The following is a 17,770-nucleotide window of genomic DNA, read 5'->3' on the forward strand; positions in this document are numbered from 1 at the left end:
TAAGTTTGTGTGTCTGTGAACGTTCAGTAAGACATGTTGTTTTTGTTGGTTTCATCTCCCACTTTTTTCCCTTTTTTTTTGGTGCTGTTATCCGCCATCCTCATCATATCTGTGTATTTGTGAAACAGGAGAACAGAATCTCTTAAATAATGCACGTCTGACTCGTACCTGCGCGGCGCTGACCCATTAAGAAGCGGCTTTGCTGTACTTGCTGTGCAATTACCGTGCTGTAACGGGAGCCTGCCACTGATGTAAAGTGCAGTTTATTTCATCAAAGTTCCGTTTGTTTGCGTCTGTACGTGGACGGGTGCAAAAGAAAAAAGAGAAAAAAGAAAAAAGGAACAAGCGCGTTATCTCACATGTTGTAGATGATAGCGGTGGTTCGAGTTATCTGTAATGGCCGCGGGGCGGGAAGTTAAAAGCAGTGCGGTGTGTGAGGGTGTGATTATGTAGTCCGCGCGAGTACGTGTGTGTCAAGCGGGTCAAACTATTTTAAAGCCTGCGTCTGACGGCACCGGGGGGGATTTCTCTCCGGGACGCGTGACTGGCGAGCTCTTGTAGTTCGGCTCTACCTGTCTCTGTGTGTAGAGTGTGTATAGGTGGTGCGTCTCTTATCTGGTCTATTTCAGACATGAACAGGGCTGAACAAAACACACACACACACACACACACACATATATATACACACATACATTGAAAGTGGTTTAATATGGGGCACTGCTGCAGGCAGAGGCCAGCCCACTCAGGTTTATGTAACTCCTGCGATAGGGCAGGTAGAAAAAGCTCTCATTCTCTCACACACACACACACACACACACACACACACACACACTCACACCAAAATAGCCCGAAGAGTCTGAGCTGGCTTTACTCTCAGAGTGAAGCCCCCCCCCCCCCCCCCACTTCCTCCTAACCCTAGACCCAGATACTTCTTTTCTATCAATTTCTGTCCATCTCCTCCTTCTCCATTCTCTCCATCACTTCCCCTAGGCGATACCTAAGAACACATTCTCATCTTGTATCTCGCCCAACCACTCCCCCCCCATCATCTCCCTGCCCTCATACCCTCTCCCCCAACCATCCCCCATTTTTCTTTTTTTCTTTCTAAGCCACGGGTTCTGCCCAGAAATTTCTTTTCTCCTCTTCCACTCGTATTTCCATGTCTTTTTTATCTCCATCTATCTCCATCTTGATCTTCTGATTTATCTATATTCCACCAACAATTCTAAAACAGATGGCTACACTACGCCTGGGGCAAAAACATTGGCTTTGGACTACAGCGCTACCGGGGCCAGTCTTTCACACTCATGCAAGATCTAATAAGCTGATATCCGGCGAGAAATGTGCTCCGATTCGCCAGTGGCAGAAATGCATAAACCATATTGCACAGCGTAGATATTCACACCTTAGGCCTATTCCTTGGTAGCGTGCTTAATTTTATCCAATTGGGGGGAGAAAAAATGAAAAGCAGAGTGACTCTGACTATGAGCTAGAACATAGGGAGAATGGGGAGTAGGAAATAGAGGGGGGTTGTTACATAAGAGCCATTTGTTAAATTTAAAGAAACTATTAAGTCTTATTAAAAAAGAAGAAATTTGGAACCATTAAAAAAGCACGTTGTGAAAAGATGGATCCAGATGGAGAGTGATGAAAAGAGATGAAACCACTTAGGGAGAACAGAGAGATCAATCAGAGGGAAGACAGACGGAGGAGGAGGAGGAGGAGGATGTGTGTGTGTGTGTGTGTGTGTGTGTGGGTGGGAGGGGGGGAGTAGGCAGACATTGGGGATGGAGGGTTGGAAAGAGACACTTTTTTATTGGATGACTTACAGAGCAATGACGTGAGAAGCAGACAGACAGTGCAGGCCGCTAGTCGATGGAATATTCAATCATTGATAATGCTGTGCTTTTTTCTGTCCTCTCAGTTTCATAAGTTTTGTACCGATCTTTCTGCAGTTTCTATATTCATGTTTGTGTCATGTGCCCGTGGGCTTAATGTTTTTGAGTCTGAACCCAACGTTCCTGCCTCCTCCATACTGCATGCAGTTCCTTGGCCGCGAGCATTGTTTTACAGCTTGTGGAGTAAAACAAAACAAAAAAAGAATAATGTGCAGGTGTCTGTTTTCGTGCTCACAGACTCCGGACAGGTTTAAGGTTTTCACACATCGAGGGCGGTGACTAATTAACCGCACGTGAATGGGGAAATACTCGCAAGCAAGTATTTCGCATCAAAACTATTCACACACTATTCACAACACTATTGCAACACTCTTTCAATAAAAGGTTTGAATAGATTTTTTGCAGGCAGAGGACCAACTAACGGGTTCCTATTGACCCAGAGCAGCGTCTGGCAGTCTGTCTGAGGTAAACTGATGTATAGCCTAAGCTACTGTAAGCTATTTAATTGAGTTTCCTTTTAGAAAAATGATCCTTGTGAATTTGCCTCTGGTTAACGGTTACGCAGTGTACTGGTATATGTCTAGGGCTTTTATTGTGAAAGGTAAGGGCGGATGGATGTGGTTTTTTTGTCTAGGTTGCAAGGAGTAACAAAGTTTACAGCCTTGGTTCAGACAACAGAGCCTCTGTGTTGTTGTACATTATTGTGTATTTTTTGAATTGTCTGTTATGACCAACATGGTTGATGCCTTTAATTTTAGGGTTAGGGTTAGAAAAATCTGCCTTTTTCTTGAAAAAAAATTCTGCTCTTTCGGCAAGTTTTATTACCAATCTCCATAAAAGTACTAATATAAAAATATATTGATGTGGAAATGAATCGAACTTAAAATAAGTAATGGTGAGGTTTGGTACAGAGAGCGGAGGACATTTAGCTGTTTGGTTGGAGCTCCAATACCACCGATGTCCGTTCATAGCTACAAGATCCCAGACTAATGATGTCACAGAACCGGGTAAAATACCTAAAATTCACCTGAAACATTTAAAGTACAAATCTGTATATAACTGAGGGGATGAAGGCAGCAGTAGGCTTTCAGTACAATAAAGTGCTTGTTGGATTGTTGTTTGACAATCACGGCCACGGGCGGGCGGAGATGATAAATGAAGGCGGGGTTTGAACCCCACAACGTCTGTCAGAAGAGACTGCTCAAAAGTGTGCACACTTATCCCCATTTTTATGACTCGTTACGTAGATTCATAAAGGAGTTCTTGGAGAGGGTTCGGTGAGACAGTGTGAACAATTTCAAGCCGTACAGCCCACTTCACTGAAGGCATTCAGAACTTTTCAAGGTGGACAGAGCACTTCATTTTCTACCACTCAATTTAGTTTGAAGCGATAGAGACGAATGAGCAAAACTCACATGTTTACAGACAAAAAAAAACGTAATGCTCCGACCGCCCGCCAGCACAGACCTGAATGTATGACCTTAAAGAACAGAGTTGAATGGTTAATGGCAAATTGACTTACTCACTTACTTGTATAGTGCTTTTCTAGTCCTATGACCACTCAAAGCGCTTTAACACTCATTCACATCCATTCATACACTGATGGCAGGGGCAACCATGGAGAGTGCCCTTCAGGACTATCTAACCATTCATACAACATTCATACACCGTAGGCACAGCAAGGGAGCAATTTGAGGTTAAGTATCTTAAGCAAGGTCACATCGATATGGACTAGCTGACTGAAGGACGACCCGCTCTACCACTGAGCCACAGTCAACCCCGTTTAAAGCACCAAACTTAAATGTACCAGCACTATAAAACGATCCCGCGGCGCTTACTAGCGAGGTGACACAAATCACTTCACCTCACGTCAGTTTAATTCAATTTTTGTTGACTGTTGAAGTTCAATTCCACACAATTGGAATTATTTAATTGAGCTGAGTCCAATTCAGTTCAGTTCAGACTCCATTCAAGTCATTTTTTAATTCAACCTCAGCTGAATACCACTTAATGCACCGGAGATTCTTTTGTGTGGGCGGATATGACCAATCGCCGGAATACTAAGCTGTCTTGAATCCCTGTCTCGTGTGAGAACGGGAGCCTTTTGTTTAGCAATATTGGGTAAAATTGCTCAACCCGCAGACAGCCATTAAGGTAATGCTGCAAGGCAGACGAGCTGAATGCGGAGCTGTTCAATACAGAGCCGAGTCTTCAAGACGCAAATAAAAGGAAGCATCGCAGCGAGGGGCTTGCTATGTAGGTCTTTGTGTGAGTTCCAGTGTGTGTGTGTGTGTGTGTGTGTGTGTGTGTGTGTGTGTGTGTGTGTGTGTGCGCACGTGTGTCAGGGAGTTAAGAGAGAGTGTGTGTCTGTGAGCCTCCACTGATCTGTGTGTGACTTTAGGAGATGTTGTGCCCGGGCCTGTGCATGTGATGCCATCCAGAGGGAATGGAAGAAGAAGAAACTGATGTAAGAGCCGGAAAACTTTACTCCTCGCTCGTGTGTCATCATGTTCTTATCGGAGCTCGTCTGCTCGCGGTGAAAAGTGTATATGCACAAGGATCTGGGAGGGTGTGTAATTATGTGCCATTATGTACACACACACACACACACACACACACACACACACACACACACACACACACACACACACACACACACACACACACACACACACACACACACACACACACACGCGTTAAAACCACACGTCTGACTAAGTGTCTTCGCCTCTGCTTGTCTGAGCGCGTGCACCGGAATGACATCCACGCATTCCTGCCATTTTTAGCGGAGAGCTTGAAAACAAAAAAGAAAAAAAAAGATGAAGGGAGGAGATGTTAACGCGGGTAACATTATCGGCCCAACAGCCAGTCGGTATTATCTCGTGTGTGGTAAACAGCCGAGACAGACGGGGGGGGAGGACGACTTCCAATCACATTTCCCAGCTTTTGGGTGACCTTGATGTGTGAGGAAACAGACAATTTCTCTCTCCCTCTGCCTGGTGCAATCACACTCCCCCCACCTCTGATTCCCCCCCCCCTTTTGTCCCTGGCTCACACACATAGAAACACACACATCTTTGATTGAGTATGTTTTTTTGAGGACGTTGCGCTGACTTTCCATCATGAGGAATCCTAAAACTAACCCCTAAGCTAAACCTCAATCCTGGTATGATCACCTAAATCCTTGACAGTGAGGATGACCAAAATGTAATGTTTGACCTTCTAATGTTCCTCCAACTGAGAACATTTGAACTCAATAACAGTAGCAGCATTCCTGCTTCACTTTCTGCACTTTTGTGCCATCAGATAGATTTTCACGAGGATCTAACGGGGTCACCAACTCCTACGATCTCATCCAAAGTTTCACACTTTCAGGTCAAAGTCAATCCACTGAGCGAGGCTGCGGCATTCGACCTTGAGCTTTAAGATCTTTTTTGGTACCATAAATAAATCACGGTTCATTCACAGATTCTGTGGCTGGGGGTATGTGGCAGAGTTATAAATATTCAACTGCCAAAGGAGCTGACCTGCACCTTTTTTTAAAAACACTGCACATTTGTTAGGCATCCACGTGATCCTGGTCAAACGGAAAAATCAATATTTACAGGGTAAGAGCGTGTTTCCACCTCCACCGCCGAGCATCCAACACAAACACACATCCGTCTCCGTTTTCCCGTAATGTCTGCCCTCCGTCTCCTCTCATCGTCTTTACCTCTCTGGCTCGAGTTCCCTCTCTCACCTCCTCCCTGTCCCCTCCCCTCCTCCCTTTGTCTCCAGGTCAGTAGATCAGGTTTCAGTCTGGCTCGTCGGGGGCCATCCCCGCTTTGGTTACCTCGTCCCTCTCACCTCTCGCTTACCCCTACCTCCTCACCTCCTCACCCACCCCTCCGACTCACCCCCGGTAGCATATGGTGGACCTGAACTTGCGGTGGCTTTTAATAAAAAACATCAGGGCGCTGGAATCGTCATGACAGGGGTCACGGGTCGATTACAGTGTGTGCTTGTGTAACAGAGGGTTGGAGGGCGGAGGATGGTTTGTGTTTCTGTGGTTGTTTCTGGTTGATGCCGCCGTCGAGCACGCCGCATGTTATCGCAGGAGCTGGGACGTGTGGATGTCTGACTGCGTGGCGGGGAGAGGGGGGGGAGGGAGAGGGGGAGAGTGCGAATCCACGACAGACGCTCATCATATTTAATCCCGGAGGGATTTCGTTTAAAATGAAAAGCTGCTTTTCAATTTTATAATCCGGGAGACCTAATCCCTCCGCCGGCGCCCGTCCATACAGTCCAATTAGATGGACAGGTCCGGGCCAGATGACTCCCACTCGACCACAAAGTTATCTCCGCGCCTCGTCCTCGCTGCGTCACAAACGCCGTGGTGCCCCCGCGATGCGCTGACCTTCGCAAAGCGTTGTGTAACTGTGAAGTGCACCCACACACACACACACACACACACAACAAAAAAAACTGCGCTGTCAACCCACCTGTTTCCACTGCAGTCTTGGCCTCGTTAACGGAGCATTGATTAGACATTGGATGTGTGTGTGTGTGTGTGTGACTGGTTCGATTCAGCCTTTGTGGCACCGTGCTCTCTTATCCGCCCCCACACACACACACACATACACACACACACACACACACACAAGCTGGATCCAGGGAGGGAAAGTGCTCACTACAGTAAAAGAAGAAGTCACACTCGTGAAAACGCTGAGTCGGTTTATTCTCAGAGGTCGGTGTGACGCATGGAAGACGCAGAGGTAGCAGAGGCCCGGGTCTTTAATGATAAAGAGAGAGGGACAGAGAGAGCGACTGAGTAGGAGCGGAGGGCGAGTTAAAAGAAAGAAAGGAGGCGTTAATGGTGACACACCTCAATAAAAAGAAAAGTATCCGATTAAAACGCGACAAAAGCAGAACAAGATCAAAACAACCGCTATGACCTTTGTTGTGGTTGATGGAGGACAGCGGACATGGAAAGTGTTTTTTGCGGCGGAGCGTGTGTGTGTGTGTGTGTGTGTGTGCGTGCGTGCCTGCGTGCGTGCGTGTGTGTGTGTGCGTGTGGTGGCGGTTAGAGGGCAGAACGAGGCCACTTTGCCCATATTGACTGCAGTGCCATGTGACTGCTGTGATCATTAATGTGTCCTGATGCCAACGGGTATCCTGATGACCCACATCTCAGCAGTCCACTCTCTCTCTGGCTGCCACCCAAACCAGACCTCTCTCTCTCTCTTTTCACTCTCTCTCTCACTCACTCTCTCCCTGCCTCTCCCCACTTGGAAGCAAATACTCCAGCCCCTCTCCTTTACACTTCCTCCATCAGCAATGAGGGCTATTAAACCTCCATACTTTTCTGGTACCGACCGAAATTCTACACTGTTTGGAATCATAGTTTTGCTTATTTCAGACTTTACTTATTTTTCTGATGTATTAAGATGGCATTAAACATTTCAGAACTCAAGCTTCTTTTGTTAAATAATTGTATTTGTTGTTCATGTTGTAGAGAAACAAGTTTCTAATAAGTTGCATTTTGTTATCTGGACGGAAACTCGGGTATCATACTGGCATTAATATCCCAAAATTATTCCCCTAATCAAAAGTCAAAACACACACCGGCTCCTAAACGCGTCTTCATTTAGTACTTCCAGCTTTTATGATTCAGCTGCGCATCATATGTCACCATGCTTGGCTCTTAATGAGTGAGAGCATTCTGGATAGTATTTAACAAATCCGATCTTCCTTTCATTTTTTCTTGTATCAATTTACAAAAAAAAAAAGGAAGAAAGAAAACCTCACACATGACTTCGTTCAGCTAACCTCTATCTCTCAATCCTGATATCTCAATTAAACATCTCCTCCTCTTTTACGCTCTGTTTCTCCTGTTCGTCTTTGTTCTCATTCGTTCCCATTGTTATCGATGTTCTTCCCCTTCCTCTGTGAATATTTTGATTAAAATAAGAGAGTCGACTGAGCTGTTTTATCATGTTTATCATGGCTCTTTAATGCAATCTTGCTCTTCATCCATGACGCCCTGTTTTTATCACTTGCCTTTTTTTTTCTTCCTATTAGGAGCACCCTAGTTGGTCTGATGATGTGCTGACTTCAGATGAACAGTTTTTGGAGAGTTTTCACTGACCCAGTAAAGTAGCTTTGAAATGTTATCCCCCTCTCCTCCCCTCCCCTTCTCGTCTGCTCCGTCTTCCTTCCCTTCCCAACCTCCTATAATTCTCTCCCACTCCGGGTCTAATGCTATTCCAACTTCTGTCATCGTCCCAGTTCCTGCTTTTGGCACGTACTCGCCACCGATTACTCCCAGAGTCTATCTCTCACTTGCACTCACGTATAAAAACGCCGTCGTGAACTAAGCAGTCCCTCGAGCGCGGGTGACAGGCTCCCGCCGACACAAACCTGCCGCCAAACTGCTGGAGTTAACAGATTTTGACACGTAAGTGAACGCGAGCGCCCAAAGTCTTAGACACGTGCACACAGGCCTCTGTATTGGGGTGGGGGGCAAACTCCACTGCAGCAGAGGAGTTAATTACCCCTTACGATCAATAATTCATTACGCTGTCAGTTTGTGTGTCCATGCGTCTCCGTATGTGTGCTGGCATGTTTTGAATGCACGTAAGCATGAACACCAAACTCTCCCAGTAAGCATTTTATTTCCCTGGGAACGACAGATTAAGAGGATTGACTTGGTAATGGATTCTGTGTGTGTGTGTGTGTGTGTGTGTGTGTGTGTGTGTGTGTGTGTGTGTGTGTGAGCGTGTTCCTGCGTGTGTGTGTGTATTGAGCAGGATCAGAGAGCCCTGCGTATGAATTGATTAGCCTAAGAAGAAGCTCCTCTCCTTCCTTTTTAATGACCACATCAGCATTTTTTCACCGCGGGGAGGATAAATGCAGGGCTGTCAGTCAAGGAAACGAGACGCCGCCCCTTTAAGAAGGGTAAGCTGTCACTCAGACATCACTCTCGGGGGCACACGCCGCAGACTAGGGAGACCCTGCTGTGTCAGTGTGATGATAGATGGTGCCTGTGTGTGTGTGTGTGTGTGTGTGTGTGTGTGTGTGTGTGTGCGTGTGCGTGTGTGTGTGTGTGTGTGTGTGTGTGTGTGTGTGCGTGTGTGTGCGTGGGCGGAGGGGCGAGTGACTGTCTGTGCGCAATATTTATTTGTCAGCAGGACTTCGGCTTTTAGCTGGAGCTTCTCGAGCAAAGACCAAAGCCGGTGGATCCATTATCGGTACAACTAATATTGTTTACGGAATAAACATATATGCTAAATTGAAGAAAAGATAACTGCGTGACACGGGGGGGGGGGGGCAGGGACACAAAATGACCAATTACCCTGCTGGAAGCAACTATTCGCCCACTCCCTCTGTGTCCTTACTCCAACTGAACTCCTCAGGGGTTATTACGGAGGGGAGGCATGTGTTAGACACACACACACACACAGGCAGTCAAGCATGTATACACATTCGCATATTGTTCCGTTACAGCGCTGGGGGGGGGGGGGTTGACTCACGTCCCCTGCATTAGATCTTGCTCAACGGAGGGCTGATGTTTGACACAGAGCGCACACATGTCTCTGACAACAGGGTACTGTCATGCGCTCGCAGGCTTGGGATGCTGACATGCGAGCGCCCTGTCAGTGATTTTGTGGAGATGAAATGGTGTTTAGGCGTTAGCGGCGGGATGTCGCGGTCGAGCGGGTCAGAGGATGTGTGGAGAGGAAGAGATGCCGGGGAGGAGGAGGAAGACCCAAAGAGTGGACAATGTGTCAGAAAGTGCTGATTTTGAAGACGGATTTACATAAAGAGTCGTAAATCCATCTTAAAAATCTCAAAAACTGAAGGTGCACAGTCATCCCAGTCCCGCCCAAGAGCTCCTACCTGTTTGCTGTACTTGTTCCCGGTCTGGCAGCCATACTCCGAGCACTGGTCAGATCCCAGGGACATGGCGTCCGCGTTGCCACTGCCGCCGCTGCTGCTGCTGCTGGAGCCGGCGCTCCCCACGCAACCGCCGCTGCCCACAAAGGTGTTGGAGGGCGGCAGGTCCTGGACCGCTTGGTGCTTCTTGCCCTCGGCTGGGGGGGAGTGTGGCTGCAGGTTCACCGCGGGGAGAGGCGAGCTGGATTTGTAGTGCCTGGCCAGATCCGGGCTTGACTGATGCCTCCTGCCGCCGCCCATCCGCGGGCTGCCGGGGTCGCCGTCCATGGCGCAGTACCGGGCCGCCAGGCGCTCGCTGGCGCTGCTCAGATCCTCCTCGTCGTCGTCGTTGGCGTGCCGACGCAGTCCGTTGACTGTGACGATGCCGCTGTAGAGGGATCTGTCCGCCTTGCCTCCTCCAGCCACCACGCTACTCCCGCTTCCATTGCGCTTGTCCCGTCGGGGTTTGCGGCCGCGGTCCGACCCCCTACCGCGTCCGGCCTGCGGCTGAGCCCCCGGAGGACTGAAGAAGTCCTCCTCTGGCTCCTTCTTACCGGCCTCGTAGCCGTTCTTGCCCTGAGCGCCGCACTGCCGAGCCGTGACTACGAGCAGGATGACCAGGATGACCGCCGCGGCTCCCGCCAGGACGCCGATGGCCACGCTGAGGCGCTGTTTCCCCAACGCGCGCTCGCTGTCCGGGTCCCCTGCGATGTCCAGGGACAGTGGAGCCATGAGACTTCGGGCCACCTGGGATTAAAGGTAGAGAGGAGAGGAACAAGAGAAGAAGAGACGCAGAGTCAAGAAGGGAAAAGCAACAAGAAGAGGTACACCATGAAGGAGAAAAAAAGTCCAACTGCGACTCTAAAAGATGACACAGTGGGTACGAGCCACAGAGAAAAACATCAAACAGCATCTTCCACTTAATTAAACTCATCACCGTGTTTATAGGGGGGGAGCCTCTCCATTATTCCCCGCCACATAGCATGTCCCTAAATATATAATTGCTCTTGCTTCCCAGTTGCAACATTTCAAGTTGTAATTTCTCAACTTGTGATCTCACATCATCCCCGCTGCTACAGGAAATGCCTGGGATTACGCCGTTTAAAGCTGATTAAAAGAATAAAGGGAAACTTTAGGGTCGGGGGACAGTTGGTAGAGAAAAGTCGGAGAAGCAGTCGATAAATGTGCAAATAAAGCCAGCAGACGTGCTGTGACTATATTCCCCCAGAACACAAACACATCTACTGTCTCGTCAACAAACAATGCCCCTATTGTAAATGATAGCGTGGGCGTGGATTTGCTGAGGATTTGCTATCGCAATTTTTGGGGCATTGAGAATTGGATGGATGGACGGATATAAGGCTGCTGTAAATACGCGAGCTCTCTGGAACCATTTAAAAGGCGATATCCTCTTGGTCTCTCAGGGTCTTGTGGTTTGTTGGACAGTAGTTGTATTTTAAGCGAGGCAACTCCATGGTCGTCCATTCTGATCAATTTATATGACGCTCGTAAAAATACTTCGGTGTTTGGGTTCGGGGTGACGAGACAAATAATGGTCTTCCATTATGAACACATGTACATGGCTGGCTGCACACACACACACACACACACACACACACACACACACACACACACACACACACACACATGCTTGTAGATTGTACTCTACTAATAAAAGCGTCATTACAAGAAAGTGGGTTATGCTGAAGCACAAACACAGCCATTACTGGTTATGGAGCCTCGCACGACAGGAGACAATGAGGCTGTGGCGTTCTGGTCTGCTGAGCCCTGCTGGTAATATGGGGCAGGGTCATGAATCTGAATATGTCTAATCAATACATGGTGACTATGTTGGAAAAATCATTATATGGAGACCAGACGAACTACGGGAACACACACACACACACACAAACACACACACACACACACACACACACACACGCACGCCGGAATGTATGCATGCACCTTCCCCGGCCCACACGGCGTGTGTGAGCTGTCCATTATCGAGACGACTCATTCCGCAGCCCTGACACCTCGTCTCGGAGCCCCGCGCGACAATTCCTTTGGCCTGTCAAGGCTGGAAATTATATACTCGTGTAATCCCTGGTGCCTTCAGAGCGCCGGGTAATAAAGCTTGGAGGAATGAGCGCGGGAGAGAGAGAGAGAGAGAGAGAGAGAGAGAGAGAGAGACAGGGAGCGAAGGTGAGCGAGAAGTTGCATTCCAGCCCCCTATGGTTGGCAATAACTAAATAAAATAACTGCGGTATAACCTTGAGTGTTACTCCAGAGAGCGCCGCTCACACAGCTGCACCGCGGAACTCCACTATTACATTATCTAAGACGTATTATTGGGCTTACTCATACGGAGACACATTAGTCACTCTCACTTCTCGTTGACCCCCCCCCCCCGAGCTAAGAATGGGGCAGTGTTATATTTCATTGTTTCATCGGCATCCATCTCTGGGTTAAAGTTTCATTGTTTTGTTTTTTTTAGCGACTTTTTTGTTGCTTCTGTTCCATTATTCTGCCTCCACTGCAGAGGGCCTCTCTCCACCAGGCTCCGCTCTCTTCCCCTCAGCCCCATTGTTCTTCCTTTGCCTGCAGTATTTTCTTTTTTCATTCTCATTCTGCTGGGCATCTCTCTGGCTTAGCGCACCCCCTGCACTGTCTGCTATATGTGTGTGTGTGTGCAAAATGCAGTGCCTTATGTACGTGCGCTACGGCGACTTGAACCGCCAAGTTTTGGTCGTGCGTGCAGCGAGCGCGAGGCTTGCGAGTCAAAGTAACAAGCTGAGTGCAAACTATGTATAGCCCCGTCCAAGTGCAAGTGCGTGTGTTCAGCAGCCACGTCTAACGTCGCGTTCCGAGTGCATCCCTCTGACGCATCCCAGAACTCCCGGTGGAATCTTCCGTTCTGCTGCATGGGCTTTGTTCCGGCGCAGGCTTAACAACACCATCCATCTATCTATCTATCTATCCGCTCCGCTCTCCCGAGGACTCGGTTATCTGAGTGTCACTGCAGATGCCGATGCTGCGACCAGAACGAGGAGTTCTCCCCTGACCACACTATTGACCCCACGGCGCCTGATCTCAGATGTTGATCAATGTGTTCAGAGCTCAGAACAGAGGGCTGCAGGTTTGGTAGTTCTTAGCTATTAGTCATATTCACAGAAAGCTGATTGTGCATATCTAAAAACAACCCCCCATTTCAAGATGAAAGAAAAAAAAAAACCTGATCTGAGATGAAACAGGTATTGTAAGAAATGTGAAAATATCATCACTGAGAGGTTTAATCATATCCACAAAACGGCATACCTCCGATGTACAAAGCACCCTAAAGTTTCCCAAATGACAACCACGTCTCGAATATCACAACTACTTCCACTAGCTCAAACTCTGCAGTATCATATTGTAGATAATTGCCCAACATGTGGTTCACCCAGTACCGTTTGGATGGAAAAGACTGGAGTCATTTTCTGCCGCGGCGCTGCAGCAGTAGCAGACGTTTCCCTCCCCTAATTACATCTGGCATCCATCCACCACTCGGCTTGACTTCATTATGAGATGGAGGTATTCTCCCTTCAATGACTTCTACTCAATTACTCTGCCAAGTTCCTCCATACAATCAAACTAAACTATGCATATTGTAATCAAAGGCGGCCTTTTATACCGGCCCGGACATATTACGCCCTATTGTTCCATACAATGGCCTCTGTCGTTTAGGCACGTTGCGGTTAACTCCGCCTGTCAACAGCATTGTTCTGCCGTTTACCAGGCGTTCTGCTCTAATCCTCACCAACTTGATTGTTCAATTTGTTCTTTTCATTCTGCTCTTAAGTGACAGCGTTCTATTTATGAGGTGTTCTGCACACTGACTGGCGCTGGGAATTCTACTCCCTTCTGTCCGTGCTCGGTTGTATGTCTTTGTTAAAGTAATAAAAATCAAATCAAAAACTGCAGTGAAACACAACTTTTCTTTGGGACGCCAAGTTGTCTCCTTATGAGGTGAGTCAAAACTCTCAGGCTATGATTACACGGGATGTGTTTCTCCTGCCAAAACACAGGATTTAGCTGTAAGTTTTCGAGGATCCCAAGAACTCGAGGGGCACACAGAGCACAGTCTCATTGTAGTTGCTATGCTACTGCCTGGAAGAGCAACAAAGTAATTTCTGGGGCAGGGCGATAATTCAGGTTTGATGATTCATCGTATCATGTTTATATCAAATATCGAGATATCCTGATACGCAAATGCGTTTTCTCTCTATAATTTCATTTATGGTCATTAAAAGGTCTTAAGGTCTTATTATAAACACTTCATACAGACTATTTTTTTTATTGAATTATCAGTAAACATGCTATATCGTGATATATATTGAGTTATAAAATTCCTTTATATAAGGACTAAAATAATTACACCATATTGCCCAGCACTTGAGACATCATTTTAGAGAATTTAGATAAAAAGTTACGTTATGTACTTAGGTAATCATATCCAATCACCGAGGGGCTTTCTTTTTTTACACGAGTTGAAACAACCAGGAAGGCACCGCAAAATCATAACACGCACAGCTTAAAGTAGAGAAGAACTCCCTGCAAACATCTGCTGTGAGGTGTGTCTTCCTCGGAGATCAGTATCTGGGTTTAGACAGAGTGCAATGAAACACTTTTTTGTGTGTTGATACCAAAGGAGCCTATCAAGGTATTCAAGGATGGCGTGGTATTTTGGGGCTGCCAACACAATCTGTGTTTGACACAGTTTTGGGAAAATTTCTGCCTCTTATCTCTTCCTCTCAAATGTCTCGGCTCTGGCTCACACTGTGCTCACGTCATGTTACATGCACAGACCTGAGAGATGAAGACCTTTTCCCTCAGAGAGAACGTGCTATAAACCAAGTTTTAAATGGGGGTTGGGTTAAAAACCACAGGCTGCAAGTCTTAGAGCAAACACAGTAACCACAAGGCAACTGAGGCGATTTAATTATCAAGTCAATACAAATGACTTTGCCCACGCCTGAGACCCAAGTTTTAGTAATTATTACCTGCCAGCAATTATAGCTTAGTTGAACATTTTTTAAAGCATAATGGGAAGTGCATTTGATTAATACAATGAGGGCAGAGGAGAGAGAGAAAGATTTCCGGCAGCGTAACGTCGATAAATTTGAACTGAATGGTATTTCTGGTATCTGCAGTGAGTCTAGTCAATTACATCTTCACCTCGGTGTAGCTCTTTCATGTCAGCCCTAATCTAAAACGCACAGATTTATTCAATAACAGCAAATGTGTTGGTACTCAAGTATTCTCTATTCCCCCTGTAAACAATATTCATTGAGAGTTTGAAGTTTGTCCACTTCTGCTGCTCTGCTCAGAATGTTCTGCATAACACAATGAAAGCGCATCAATATTCAGGAAGAGACACTACTACAGACCAATGTCTATTCAGATGAACATGCTTCAACCCATTCTGTATTAAAAGGCCAAAACTGGGACAGGACAATCTCTTCCTCTCTACCTCTCTAACACACTCACCCCTAATGCTCTCTCTCTCTCTCTCTCTCTCTCTCTCTCTCACACACACACACACACACACACACACACACACACACACCTACCTAATGCTCTCAGCTCTGAGTTCAATGTACCATAAAAGAAGACCCACTCAGTAATAACACTTATTTTAACCACGTGGTCATTATAAGAATGCATTCTGGACAAAGAACACTCAAACTACAAAGTAGCAGACATTGCCAATAGCCTTCAAAAGAGGAACGGGCTTCTTTATCTGGGACAAATATAGAAGCAATTATTGCCTCGAAAATGGGCAGAAAATTGCAACACCATGCGGACTGTGGAAACTGTGCATTCGTCTGGTTCTGTCAAGAAAATAATCTTCTTACCGGTTTAGTTTAAACAGCTACAATCAGATGTCATTACCGCCCTCCTCCATTGTAATGTGTTATCAGAGTGGCCATTATGTGAATGGATCAAAGGACAATATCATCACTGCCATTATGGGTTATCATTACCAACTCGAACAATAGAGGTCTCACATACAACAAAATAGCACTCTGTATTTCTTTCATTCAAGTAACATGTGTTTTTATACACTTCACTTGCCGTTGCTGAATTCAAAAAAGACATCTTTAAATATGAAGGTTACCTGTGCATCCACCAGGGTGGCGTTGGCCAAGCTCTCGTTGATGAAGATGTGGACCAGGGCGGTGGTACAGAGGGAGGGGGCCCCGCTGTCATTGACCCGGATCACCAGGCGATGCAGGCCTCTGTGGCGCCGCTCAAGAGGTTCAGCAAGGGTGATCACCCCGTTGGTGTGGCCGATCTCAAACAGTCGGAAGGGATTCCCCCCGACAAGGGCATAGCGAAGGTCTGCATTGGGGCCGGTGTCTGAGTCTATGGCTGTCACAGTCCTGACGATGGTCCGGGCACTGCTGGCGGGTGGAAGGAGGGTGTAGGACTCATTGGCTGGGGAAGTGACGGAGGGGGCGTTGTCGTTTTCGTCCGTCACAATGAGCGAGACTGTGGCGGTGGCGGTTTTGCGTGGCTCCCCTCCGTCCACAGCGCGGACACGGAAGGTGTAGGTGGAAAGCTTTTCCCGGTCAAACGACGCAGCAGAGAAGATAGTTCCCGTGTTGTTTTCGATGGAAAACACCTCCTCTTCTTCTTTCTCGCCATCTTCTCCTTCAACCTTCTCTCCCGCCTTCTTCTCATCGACTCCATCCATCTCCACAAACAGACTGAGTTCTGCGTTCTCGCCTTCGTCGGCATCGGTCACGGTGACCATGCCGACCGGGCTGTTGGCGAGCAGGTTCTCTTTCACGTAGAATGTGAAGATTTCCTGAACAAACTTTGGCGCGTTGTCGTTGCGGTCGGTCACCTGAACCACAACAGTTGCAGAGCCCTGCAGGGAAGGCGTGCCCTTGTCCTTGGCAATCACCCGGAGTTCATACCTCTCTCGCAGCTCGCGGTCCAGAACCCCAGTGGCACGGATATCTCCATTATCTGCATCGATGTAGAATGGCCCGTTTCCAGCAGGGTCCAGAGAGTACGCAATCTCCGAATTCTTGCCGCTGTCCGCATCTGAGGCTACCACAGTGACTACCCTTTCCCCAGGTGAGTTGTTCTCAGCAAAGTGGACTTCCAGGACACTCTGGGCAAAGACTGGGGCATGGTCATTGATATCTACCACTCGCACCATCAGCGAGCTGTTGCTGGACAGGCTTGGGCTGCCGGAATCTACTGCCACAATGGTAACACTGTACTCTTTGGTGGCCTCGTAGTCCAGCAAGGCGGAAGTATGTAAGAAGTATTTTTTCTTATTCCTGTGAAAATAATTTGAAAATAGATTTCATGAATGTGGTTGTTGCCCAAACAAGAATAATACAGACATTGTCAAATATAAATACTAGTGCTGCTCCGTTTAAACAATTGGCTGACTTATCAGTCACCAAGTCACAGTAGACTAAAACTTTAATTTACTAGTAGTCATTGTGTTGTCTCTTTGTGGGGTATGTTCTATTTTATGTGAGAAAATAGCGACATTTTTAAGCTAGTTCATTGAGTTTCCTTTTATCTGAGTTCATTTGAGTTCTGATTCTGTTAAAAAAAGTTAACTATGTTTAAAAGCCCTAAACATAGTACTGTCTATGTTTAGGGCTTTTATTGTGAATGGACTGCTAACCCTTTGTCAAGGTTGAAAGGACTAATAAAGTTTGTTGTCTGGTTTTGGACCACAAATCCTCTGTCTTGAATATGTCTTTGAATATGTCTGTTCCACCCAAGGGGATTGGTTGATGCCTTTATTTGCAATGCAAAAGCTCAGAAAAATACAACAGCACTCCCCCAAAAATAACGCCCCCTTTTCGCCGCGTTGTGTGTGAAAGTTCTCATGACTAAAACAACGGTTTATAGTAAAACACCTTTTGATGTATGAATTAATTGCACCC

The 17,770-nt window shown here is 47.0% G+C and overlaps 1 protein-coding gene across 1 annotated transcript in view; it reads right to left on the reverse strand.

The window, feature by feature from the left end:
- pcdh7a (protocadherin 7a) overlaps nt 1-17,770 on the reverse strand; it is a 37,775-nt gene that overhangs the window by 17,213 nt on the left and 2,792 nt on the right. Inside the window, exons 2-3 of the mRNA XM_054604150.1 lie at nt 15,970-17,146; nt 9,777-10,559 (exon numbers count right to left, since the gene is read on the reverse strand). Coding sequence (XP_054460125.1) covers nt 9,777-10,559; nt 15,970-17,146 — 1,960 coding nt within the window. The remainder of the gene's footprint in view (nt 1-9,776; nt 10,560-15,969; nt 17,147-17,770) is intronic.

This window comes from Anoplopoma fimbria, chromosome 9 (genome assembly GCF_027596085.1).
Source record: "Anoplopoma fimbria isolate UVic2021 breed Golden Eagle Sablefish chromosome 9, Afim_UVic_2022, whole genome shotgun sequence".
Lineage (NCBI taxonomy): Eukaryota > Metazoa > Chordata > Actinopteri > Perciformes > Anoplopomatidae > Anoplopoma > Anoplopoma fimbria.